The following is a 12,587-nucleotide window of genomic DNA, read 5'->3' as shown; positions in this document are numbered from 1 at the left end:
TGAAACTATACTATATTTGATGCTGAATGTACAAAATGGTTCAACTTAGCCCACTCTTCACCTAGTGCACTAAATTGAGGATAGGGTGCCATTTGGAATGCTCCCATTCTCCTTCCAGGATTCTGGACTCACTCCAACCAAATAAGCTAATTGATATCAACAGTGCTTCACACTCGTGGGCCCACTATTAATCATGGTGCAGTCAGACATGCTCTCATAAAGGAGATGGGATTCAGTCATTGTCTACCTCAGTATGTTAAAGATATCTACTAAAAAATGAGTTACCTCAATTTGTAATCCCAGAAGCATACGATAAATCCTTGATTATGTGTTGTAAGGCTTGATTTGAGTCAAGCGAAAATGTATATGTATATGGGAACTGAATGAAGCTGTAGAGTGAGTAAGCGTAGCGAGTTAAAGTACGAATCAGTTGCTTTAGCGTAACAGGTTATGGCGTGTTGTGGAGCCGGCAGAAGTACTGCTCCACCATGCTCCATTGGCCTGCTCATTCCACTGTTAAGAGAGAATGGTTAGGATTTAGCCCCACAGGCCTCCTCTTTCCTCTCCTGCTGTGGGTAGCTGCTTCACTGCTTATCGCTAAGTAAACACGCCGCCTCCCTGAGGCATGCACACCTGGTCCACGGGCGGGCCGCAATGCACGCACAAACACCGACGGGAACATGCAAACACTCTCCCAATCATTCATGGGCGTTGCCTGAGGCTTGACCGCAGCAGCTACAGTTGGCTAATTAGCTGTCAGGTTACTCTGTTTCAAAATAGTAGGTCAAGCCATCACTGATGTTCCAGATAAGGTTCATGTACAGCTGTACTCTCTGCATAACTAAACAATGGCTTACTTTTGTGTATTCCAAACATAGTTCCTCTCCATGAACAAAGATGGCCAAGAGCATCACACAAAACCAAGGGTACTTGCTTAATTGCAAATACTTAGAAAGTAAACACGCCTCACCAACAACATGATACTTACTATCTGATTTAATGATAGCCTCGCCTTAGAGCATAGTTGAGACGTAGGAGGAAGAGAGCCGTGCCTTATCTATAAAGTAGCTATATATATATATATACTGTAAGAGAATCTGGCTTAAACCCCTCATTAATTACTCTGTCACCAAAGTCCCTGTTTTTTTTTTAGCTCTCATTCTCTTGGACCATGTCTGCATCCATATATATTCAGTGGGATCACCCCATTCAGATCTGACCTAATTGTTTCTTTTCTATTCGACAGAACGTCTTTGCCCGCGCCCATGTTCTCCAGGAATGACGTCAGCGTCTGGAGCATCCTGAAGAAATGCATCGGCATGGTGAGAATTCACACTCAGTATTTATTTAAAGAAGGGTACTGCATTGGCACAACCCAAAGGCACAGGAGCTGGATGAAAATGAACCTGGCTGGGCAAAGAAAGACAGGGATGTTAGTTCACTGTTTCCTGCACCCCCCCAAAACGTTGAAAGCAAACAGTGAGCAAACATGCCTTTCTCTCTGTCTGCCAAGAATTCAGCCACAAACATTACATTTACATTTGTCATTTAGCTGATGCGTGCTGGTCCCCCATGGGAATCAAACCCACAACCCCGGCGTTGCAAGAACCATGGCTCTACCAACTAAACCACACGGGATAGATGTATTTTCTGCTGTTTTTTTCCCCCTCTGTATTTTCTCTTTATACTTTGTTCAATCTGCCGCTTCTTTAATGTGGATTTGTGCTGTGTTAGTGGGAAATACTGCTGACCTGAGTGTCCTTGGGCCGACTTACCGCCTAATGAGTTACTGTAGTTACTGTAGCTATGGAGAGATTTACTTGCCTTGTTATAGTATATATTTGTGACTATCTAAGCACAGGTCTATGATGTGAAAGACCCTGTCATCAGTAGTGGTCTGTAGGGATCCTAATCCCCTTTTTCCACTTCCTGGATGATTTTTTTAATTGGATGATATAAACTCTACACTTCCTGTACTTCCTCTAATTAAAGCGGTGTAATGATTCCCATCTGTGGCTCAAATGGCAACCTATTCTCTATGTAGGGTGGTTGTTCCACGAAAAGAGTGCCTTTTGCATCCCTTTGATATTTTGAAAAGAAATTGTGCACCAATATTGCATTTTAAAAGCCGGTTATATTAAATGAAATGCCGTAGACCATATGGAGAATTAAATCCATCTGATTTTAAAATATGAATAAAGACATGCTAAAGTGCCACCATCATTGTAAAGCCCTAGTTATTTTGTTGCTTTGTCAGTCATTTCTGAAGATGATTATTTATTTCATGTGATTAGTGAATCATTTACATCTGTCCCTCATTTTAAGGTCAACCGTGTTACATGAACTGGACTTTTTTTCTTTTAAATCTTTTTTTTTCGAACGAAACATTGAACATCTAATAGTCAAATAAATCTGAGTGTAAAAGCAGGCGAACTGGTTCTTCTCTTTTTGGCCATTTTGTGGTGGAAAACTGACTGGGTCGAGCATAGCATGTCAACCCTGAAATGTTTTTGGAAGTTTGCATTCAGTCCCTGTTGCACACAACAAGCTTCCATTCCCCATCTCAAAAGGGGATTTATGGCAGATTTTTACGATTAAATCGTCAACCCTGTTACTTTATTTGGCACTTAATAGGCACTTACTATAGTCATTTTTATATGGGAAGGGAAAACATGTTTTTATGAAGTTTAATGTGCTCTTTATGAAATAATGTTTTTTTGTTTTGTTGTTGAGGCACCGAATTGGTGGAACCACATCATGTGCAATACCTTGACTAGGGCCCCTTGACCAGAGCCCTAATGGGCCCTGGTAAAAAGTAGTGCCCTACATAGGAAATGGGGTGCCATTTGGGACACAGCCCTGGTGTAAGGGCAGACACTAATGGCAATGGAGAAACTACCATAACTATGTGTGTGTACTCTGTGGGTTTAAATTAGTTAGATCCATGGCAAACCATTGTTTTAACCCAGGGTTGCTACTGATATGTGGGCCTTTTTACTGACACTCCAGAGACCAGTCGGTACGGATGTCAAACAGTGTTCCGGACTGGGATCTAGACTAGAGCTTATTGCTGATGTTATATCACACCTCTGTCATTGAAACACAACTATGTGAGCTTTATAGGGACTTTACCAATGTCCTGTAATTGTCTCAAGTACTTTCAGTCTATTGCACTCTCTAATCACTATATTCACAATGTCCTATCATTGTCTGATATTACTGTATAATATAATACAGGTATGTCTGTGTGGGCTGTGGATGAACTTCTTTGCTTGTGTGTTTCCTTGCCTCTCTCTCTCTATGACTCGTCTCCTCTTTTTCTCTCCTCTCCCAGGAGCTGTCTAAGATAGCCATGCCAGTAATTTTCAACGAGCCCCTGAGTTTTCTTCAGCGGCTGACCGAGTACATGGAGCACACGTATCTCATCCACCAGGCTAACGCTGCCACAGACTCCATGGAGAGGATGAAGGTATTTTGCGCACGTCTTCATCATCCTCTCTCGTATAGGCATGCGCGTGAGTTTTCACTCACAATCACCGCTGTAGTACATACTCTTTTGGCTGTGCTCATCGACAGCTTCTGACGTTACACATTTCTGTTAATCTATGATGGTTTCAGTGTGTGGCAGCATTTGCTGTGTCTGCTGTAGCATCACAGTGGGAGAGGACTGGAAAACCCTTCAATCCACTTCTAGGAGAAACCTATGAGCTAATCAGGTTAGACATATTACTGTGGTTGATGTTTAGGTTGACTGTCTGTATGTGTTGTGAGATGGTGGTTACTACTAGTGGTACTAGTTTGACTCAAGACGTCACCAAAATACATTTGAATCCTTAAGTCAGATGTCTCAAGACATCTGAAGATGGAAGGTGATGGCTAAGTATGTACCATTAACCCCCTCCCTCCTGTCCCCTCAGAGAGGACCTAGGGTTCAGGTGGATGTCGGAGCAGGTGAGCCACCACCCCCCCGTCAGCGCCTTCCACGCCGAGGGCCTGCAGGAGGACTTCCTGTTCCACGGCTCCATCTACCCCAAACTCAAGTTCTGGGGAAAGAGTGTGGAGGCAGAGCCTAAAGGCATCATCACCCTGGAGCTGCCCAAGTAAGTCTGGAGCTGAGATTCCCTCCACAGTGTACATGTACACTGAACAAAAATATAAACCCAACATGTAATGTGTTGGTCCCCTGTTTCATGAGCTGAAATAAAATACTGTGTGTTAACATCCCTTTTAATGAGCATTTCTCCTTTGCCAAGATAATGCATCCACCAGACAGGTGTGGCATATCAAGAAGCTGATTAAACGGCATGATCATTACACCGGTGCACCTTATGCTGGGGACAATAAAAGGCCACTCTGAAATGTGCAGTTTTGTCACACAACACAATGCCACAGATGTCTCAGGTTTTTAAAAAGTGTGCAATTGGCATGATAACTGCAGGAATGTCCACCAGAGCTGTTGGCAGATCATTTAATGTTAATTTCTCTACCAGAAGCCGCCTCCAATGTCGTTGTTGAGAATTTGGCAGGCATAAGTTACAAACAACGAACACAATTGCTTTGTAACGAGATCCTGAGGCCCATTGTCGTGCCATTCATCTGCTGCCATCACCTCATGTTTCAACATGATAATGCACAGCTCCATGTCGAAAGGATCTGTACACAATTCCTTGACGCTGAAAATGTCCCAGTTCTTCCATGGCCCCAATACTCACCAGACATGTCACTCTTTGAACGTGTTTGGGACGCTCTGGATCAACGTGTACCACAACATGTTCTAGTTCCCGCCAATATCCAGCAACTTCGCACAGCCATTGAAGAGGAGTGGGACAACATTCCACAGGCCACAAACAACGGCCTGATCAACTCTATGCGAAAGAGATGTGTCACGCTGCATGAGGCAAATGGTGGTTACACCAGATACTGACTGGGTTTCTGATCCACGCCCTGACTTTTTTTAAAGGTATCTGTGACCAACAGATGCATATCTGTATTCCATTCATGTGAATCCATAGATTAGGGCCTAATGAATTTATAAAAATGTACTGATTTCCTTATATGAACTGTAACTCAGTGAAATTGTTGCATGTTGCGTTTTTTACATTTTTGTTCAGTATAGCTTTCCCTCCCTGAGAGTTTGCCTTGGAGTTTCCTTGATTTGGCCTTTATCTCCTAGTAAATATAGTAATACATACACTACTGTTTGGGGTCACTTAGAAGTGTCCTTGTTTTTTAAAGAAAATAATATAAATGGGACAAAAAATATTAACATCAAATTGATCAGAAATACAGTGTAGACATGGTTAACGTTTCTAAATGACTATTGTAGCTGGAAACGGCTGTTTTCTTTAATGGAATATCTACATAGGTGTACAGAGGCCCATTATCAGCAACCATCACTCCTGTGTTCCAATGGCACGATGTGTTAGCTAATCCAAGTTTATAATTTTAAAAGGCTAATTGATCGTTAGAAAACCATTTTGCAATTATTTAGCACAGCTGAAAACTATACTGATTTTAAAGCAGCAATAAAACTGGCCTTAGGCTAGTTGTATATCTGGAGCATCAGCATTTGTGGGTTCGATTGCAGGCTCAAAATTGCCAGAAACAAAGAACTTTCTTCTGAAACTCGTCAGTCTTCTGAGAAATGAAGGCCATTCCATGTGAGAAATTGCCAAGAAACTGGAGATCTCGTACAACGCTGTGTACTACTCCCTTCACAGAACAATGCAAACGGTCTCTAACCAGACTAGAAAGAGGAGTGGGAGGCCTGCACAACTGAACAAGAGGACAAGTACTTTGGAGTGTCAAGTCCTCAACTGGCAGCTTCAGTAAATAGTACCATCAAAACACCAGTCTCAACGTCAACAGAGAAGAGGCGACTCCGGGATGCTGGCCTTCTAGGCAGTTACAACTAAAAAGCCATATCTCAGACTGGCCAATTTTAAATAAAAGATTATTCCTTGGCCTCTTGCTCAGTTGTGCACCTGGGCCTCCCACTCCTCTTTCTATTCTGATTAGCCAGTTTGCTCTGTTCTGTGAAGGGAGTAGTACACAGCGTGTACTACACAAATATACAAATACACTGTATTTCTGATCAATTTGATGTTATTTTAATGGACAAAATATATATTTTTTTCTTTCAAAAACAAGGACACTTCTAAGTGACCCCAAACATGAACAGTAGTGCATATTCTAGCAATATAGCTATTCTGGGAGCTTTTTTTCTTAAGCCTGGATGAAACTAATTAATTAATGTTGAAGTTTGAAGGACATTTGAATCTCTGAAGTAGTTTGGTATGAGTTGGCATCGCTAAGTTGACGTAGTTGGTGATCGGTTATCTGCTGTGACATGTTCTCTCTCTCTCTGCAGATGTAATGAAGCATACACCTGGACAAACCCCACCTGCTGTGACATGTTCGCTCTCTCTCTCTCTCTGCAGATGTAATGAAGCATACACCTGGACAACCCCCACCTGCTGTGACATGTTCGCTCTCTCTCTCTCTCTCTCTCTCTCTGCAGATGTAATGAAGCATACACCTGGACAAACCCCACCTGCTGTGACATGTTCGCTCTCTCTCTCTCTCTCTCTCTCTCTCTCTGCAGATGTAATGAAGCATACACCTGGACAAACCCCACCTGCTGTGACATGTTCGCTCTCTCTCTGCAGATGTAATGAAGCATACACCTGGACAAACCCCACCTGCTGTGACATGTTCGCTCTCTCTCTCTCTCTCTCTGCAGATGTAATGAAGCATACACCTGGACAAACCCCACCTGCTGTGACATGTTCGCTCTCTCTCTCTCTCTGCAGATGTAATGAAGCATACACCTGGACAAACCCCACCTGCTGTGCAGATGTAATGAAGCATACACCTGGACAAACCCCACCTGCTGTGACATGTTCGCTCTCTCTCTGCAGATGTAATGAAGCATACACCTGGACAAACCCCACCTGCTGTGACATGTTCGCTCTCTCTCTCTCTCTCTCTGCAGATGTAATGAAGCATACACCTGGACAAACCCCACCTGCTGTGTCCACAACATCATCGTGGGCCAGCTGTGGATCGAGCAGTATGGCAATGTGGAAGTGATCAACCACAAGTAAGGGAGACTCCCTCGCTGTGTGTCCCTACACGTGTATCTGTGTGTGTGCAGTGGTCTGGATCCACATTTGTATCCAGTTGATTGAGCAATGTAGCGGAACTGGGACAGATACTTGCCTTTACTAAGCCGACAGACTTGAGCAGCAAAATGGTGGTTGTTTGAAAGCATTGTCTGGCTGTGGGGAATAGTGAAAGAGAATATGTAACTAGAAGGCTTCGTCTTTCGGTGACAGGACCGGCGAGAGATGCAGCCTGACGTTCAAACCATGCGGTATGTTTGGCAAGGAGCTGCACAAAGTGGAGGGCTATATTCTGGATAAAAGGTACTTGTTTGTTAGTTTTTTTCCCACCAACTGTTTTACTGTATCAAGATGATTTGTATGTTAGCAATCAGAAAAGCCGAACCGCTCGTTTTGACTGTGTGTTTGCAGCAAAAAGAAGCTCTGCGCCATATATGGTAAATGGACCGAGTGCTTATACACTGTGGACGCCGCCACCTTTGATGCTCACAAGAAATCTGACAAGAAGAACTCTGAGGAGAAGAAAAGCAACACGCAGGTACTGTATGTGCACTAATCAAAAACATTCCTTATCAAAAACAAGGTAGTGCCTTCAGCCCCACCAGGGTGGTTATGTAACTATCATATCCCTCGCTGAGTAAAATAAGCTGTACTATACCTCATGCCAGTCCAGTGCTGTTCAGTACTATTCATGAGATCAGATGATAATGCAGTGATAAAAGTATTACTCAATAAGTCAATTAAGGGCAAAGATGTTTGTGGTGCAAAAGCAAGGGAGAGACTAAGGGAACTTTTCTGACCAGCACGTCAAATGTTGCACGCTTTCGCACCATGAAAATGACTAGACAAAATCTATTTTTTATTTATTTCATCTTTATTTAACTAGGCAAGTCAGTTCAGAACAAATTCTTATTTTCAATGACTGCCTAGGAACAGTGGGCGTACTACCTTTTCAGCTCGAGGATTCGATCTTGCAACCTTTCGGTTACTAGTCCAACGCTCTAACCACTAGGCTACCTGCTGCCCATAGACTAAATCTATAACTGATCCTTACCTTAACCACACCCCTAACCTTAACCCTAACCCTCATCTAACCAATTTGAAATTAATATCGGTTTGCGCGTCAGCCACATCCCCTTAGTGTTTTCCCTAAAGCAGTGTGTTCGGTGCAAAAATGAAATGCACCTTTTTTTAATCTGGCATCATGATTTAATTAGAAACTTTTCCTCAACAAAGTGTATGATCATGAGGTGGTTATTTGACTAGAGTTTAGTAAACTGAGCAATACATAAATAGTAGCCTGGAAAATGTTGCACGCTTTCGCACCATGAACATGGAGCACAAAATGTCAAATTTTGCTCCATGCTTATGGATGAGTGACGATAATGGCGCCGGAGGGGATGGCTGCTGTTTTATGGGCTCTTCACCAACTGTGCTATTTTGTTTGTTTTTTCGCATTGTTTGTAACTTATTTTGTACATAATGTTGCTGCTACCGTCTCTTATGACCAAAAATAACTTCTGGACATCAGAACAGCGATTACTCACCTTGAACTGGACAAATATTTTTTCTTTAATGAGATGGACGAGATAGATTTACTAGAGACACCTGAACAAGACCTCATCCCCGTCATTTGCAGGAGAAAGAGACGGAGGGTTCGCAGAAGGAGATCGGGGTGCCTTGAGGATTAGGCGACGAGTGTCTAATCTGCTGTTGCCATCGGTACTATTGGCCAACGTACAATCACTGGATAATAAAATGGACGAACTAAAAGCACGTATATCCTACCAACGGGACATTAAAAACTGTAATATCTTATGTTTCACTGAGCCATGGCTGAAAGAAGACATTAATAACATACAGCTGGTGGTTATACACTCTACCGGCATTAGAATGACACATTTCCTGAACAAATTCAGTGATATCTGCTAACCAGACCTCTCATTAAGCGATGGTCAGACGATGGTCTTGTATTGCTAAAGAATTCAGATGGTTAGTCATTCATTAAGGGCTGGGTTTTATCCATATCACAGATGATCCAGCAGCCTCTGGTAAGACAAGGGGTGGCGGTCTATGTATATTTGTAAACAACAGCTGGTGCACGATATCTAATCTGAGCATAATTCTATCCCCCTAATTCTATGTTTCAAGCAGACCACCATAGTCCCGTGCCCAAGAACACTAAGGTAACTTGCCTAAATGACTACCGACACGTAGCACTCATGCCTGTAGCCATGAAGTGCTTTGAAAGGCTGGTCATGGGTCACATCAACACCATTATCCCAGAAACCCTAGACCCACTCCAATTTGCATACCTCCAACAGATACTCCACACTGCCATTTCACACCTGGACAAAAGGAACACCTATGTGAGAATGCTATTCATTGACTACAGCTCAGCCTTCAATACCATAGTGCCCTCAAAGCTCATCACTAAGCTAAGGACCCTGGGACAAAACACCTCCCTCTGCAACTGGATACACGACTTCCTGACGGGCCGCCCCCAGGTGGTGAGAGTAGGTAGCAACACATCTGCCACGCTGATCCTCAACACTGGAGCTCCCCAGGGGTGTGTGCTCAGTCCCCTCCTGTACTCCCTGTTCACTCATGATTGCACGACAACATCATCATTAAATTTGCCGATGACACAACAGTGGTAGGCCTGATCACCGACAACAACGAGACAGCCTATAAGGGAGGAGGTCAGAGACCTGGCCATGTAGTGCCAGGACAACAACCTCTCCCTCAAAGTGATCAAGACAAAGGAGATGATTGTGGACAGAGCACACCCCCATTCTCATCGACGGGGCTGCAGTGGAGCAGGTTGAGAGCTTTCAGTTCCTTGGCGTCCACATCACCAACAAACTAACATGGTCCAAGCACACCAAGACCGTTGTGAAGAGGGCACAACAAAACCTATTCCCCCTCAGTAGACTGAAAAGATTTGTCATGGGTCCTCAGATCTTCAAAAGGTTCTACAGCTGCACCATCAAGAGCATCCTGACGGGGGTGCATCACTGCCTGGTATGGCAACTGCTTAGCCTCTGACACCAAGGCACTACAGAAGGTAGTGCGTACGGCCCAGTACATCACTGGGGCCAAGCTTCCTGCCATCCAGGACCTCTATACCAGGCGGTGTCAGAGGAAGGCCCTAATAATTGTCAAAGACTCCAGCTACCCTAGTCATAGACTGTTCTCGCTGCTACCGCACGGCAAGCAGTACCGGAGCGCCAAGTCCAAGAGGCTTCTAAACAGCTTCTACCCCCAAGCCATAAGACTCCTCAACATCTAATCAAGTGGCTACCCAGACTATTTCCATTGCCCTTCTCTTACGCTGCTCTCTGTTATTATCTATGCATAGTCACTTTAATAACTCTACCTACATGTACATATCACCTCAATTACCTTGACTAACCGGCGACCCCACACATTGACTCTGTACTGGTACCCCCAGTATATAGTCTCGCTATTGTTATTTTACTGCTACTCTTTAATTATTTGTTACTTTTCCTTTTTTGGGGGGGGGTGTATTTTCCTTAACTGCATTGTTGCACTTGTTGTATTCGGTGCATGTGACAAATAACATTTGATTTGATTTATTTAAGCTACCATTACACTCGTTTTGTAGTGAGGACCCTTGATAATGACCCAAGTAGCTATTGTAGTTTCATACCTGTTTGAAGATTGCGTGTCCCCCTGTCTGTCCCTCCAGACCAGTGTAGACAAAGAGCCAGAGGAGATGCCCCTGCCTGATGGAGACACGGTCCAGGTCATCCCAGGAAGTGAGCTCATCTGGAGGATAGTCCCCCGACCAGACAACTCTGCAGAGGTGAGAGGGGAGGCAGGGGGTCGAGGGGAGGCAGGGGGTCGAGGGGAGGCAGGGGGTCGAGGGGAGGCAGGGGGTCGAAGGGAGGCAGGGGGTTGGGTGATAGGTGAGGCGAGGGCGGAAGGGGAGGAAAGCAGGTCTGGAGGATAGCTCCCCGACCAGACAACTGCAGGGATCACAGGGATGAGAGAGTACTGTATTGGAGGAATTACTAAGAGGCAGAAATCTGGGATTTACTGTTGACATTTTTAGCCTTCTGGAGTGATTGAACTGGTTGTCAGTCATTGATTTGTAGGCCCTTCCCCCTCGCTCTCTCTCTTTGGTAGTTCTACGCCTTCTCCACGTTTGCCATGCAGCTGAATGAGCTGGAGGGGGGCATGAAGGGGGTCCTGCCCCCCACAGACTGTCGGCTCAGACCTGACATCAGAGCCATGGAGAAAGGAGACATAGGTATGGTGATATAGTTATATAGAGCAGTATGTTTTTGTCAATGATTCACATCTGGTGTCAATGAATCTAACTATTTTCATACATTGAAATATTTCTGTTTCTCAGATTTGGCAAGTGCAGAGAAGAAGAGGGTAGAGGAGAAACAAAGACTGGCCCGGAAAAATCGCTCCAAATCAACAGAGGAATGGAAAACAAGGTGAGTGATTGGGTCTTCTCTCTTCCCCCATGAAACTCCCCTCTGATTCTGCTGTGCTGAACAATTAGTGCTTTTTGAGGTCGGTTCGGTTTCCATTCGATTATTTAAAAAATGATCACGGCTTACAATTTCGGGTTTCGATTCTAATTTATTTGACAATAAATGCACTATGCATTATGTGGGTTGAATGCTGTAACACAGAATAAACAACTAAAAAGCCCCATCATTGACTTTACTTTAATAAAACATTTCAGTTGTTGTGTATATTACGTTACATAGTTTTATTTGCCGCTGGGGCGGCAGCGTAGCCTAGTGGTTAGAGCGTTGGACTAGTAATCGGAAGGTTGCGAGTTCAAACCCTCGAGCTGACAAGGTACAAATCTGTCGTTCTGCCCCTGAACAGGCAGTTAACCCACTGTTCCCAGGCCGTCATTGAAAATAAGAATGTGTTCTTAACTGACTTGCCTGGTTAAATAAAGGTAAAATAAAAAATTAAAAAAATAAAAAAAAAATGCTGCCTACGCTATCTGACAAAATCACTATTTTATTAATGCTTCAAAGTACATTAAATAAGGCATACTGTTATGACTGCTGAAAACCAACTATCAATCACTTAGATCATGTACATTATTTTCAGGTAGAGATACCCCACTAAGCAACTGCTCGCTGTCCCTCTCGATCTTGCATTATTCTGTCTCTTCTGCCTCTTCTCTCTCCGTTTCTGCCCCACACTAACCTAACATAGCAGGTGTAGGAAAAACCCTGCAGACCAGACAAGTAGGCGCGCAGTGGATTATGGTCATTGTAGTTAATTACCACATTTTCTGTGCTAAACTATATAGAATATCGGCCTGTTGGAAACTACAACTCTCTACTACATCACACAGTTCAGGCTTGATCTTATTTATCTCCAGGGAAACTGAGCGAAAAATGTTCTAAATGGAATTCAAATAATTGAACAGATGTTGGTTAAATCATTGAAAAATAACAC

At 43.7% G+C, this 12,587-nt stretch overlaps 1 protein-coding gene across 5 annotated transcripts in view; it reads left to right on the top strand.

Moving 5' to 3' along the window:
* LOC118394749 (oxysterol-binding protein-related protein 1-like) overlaps window positions 1-12,587 on the top strand; it is a 39,714-nt gene that overhangs the window by 25,176 nt on the left and 1,951 nt on the right. For all 5 annotated transcript variants that reach the window (XM_035788262.1, XM_035788263.2, XM_035788261.2 and 2 more), the window contains 10 exons: window positions 1,247-1,322; window positions 3,335-3,469; window positions 3,619-3,716; window positions 3,918-4,100; window positions 6,995-7,102; window positions 7,338-7,427; window positions 7,536-7,662; window positions 10,837-10,953; window positions 11,277-11,400; window positions 11,506-11,596. In XM_035788262.1, coding sequence (XP_035644155.1) covers window positions 1,247-1,322; window positions 3,335-3,469; window positions 3,619-3,716; window positions 3,918-4,100; window positions 6,995-7,102; window positions 7,338-7,427; window positions 7,536-7,662; window positions 10,837-10,953; window positions 11,277-11,400; window positions 11,506-11,596 — 1,149 coding nt within the window. The remainder of the gene's footprint in view (window positions 1-1,246; window positions 1,323-3,334; window positions 3,470-3,618; window positions 3,717-3,917; window positions 4,101-6,994; window positions 7,103-7,337; window positions 7,428-7,535; window positions 7,663-10,836; window positions 10,954-11,276; window positions 11,401-11,505; window positions 11,597-12,587) is intronic.

Source organism: Oncorhynchus keta, chromosome 15, assembly GCF_023373465.1.
Source record: "Oncorhynchus keta strain PuntledgeMale-10-30-2019 chromosome 15, Oket_V2, whole genome shotgun sequence".
In the NCBI taxonomy this organism is placed as follows: domain Eukaryota; kingdom Metazoa; phylum Chordata; class Actinopteri; order Salmoniformes; family Salmonidae; genus Oncorhynchus; species Oncorhynchus keta.
The sequence above is the reverse complement of the archived record's forward strand: the minus strand, read 5'-3'. Positions and strand labels throughout refer to the sequence as shown.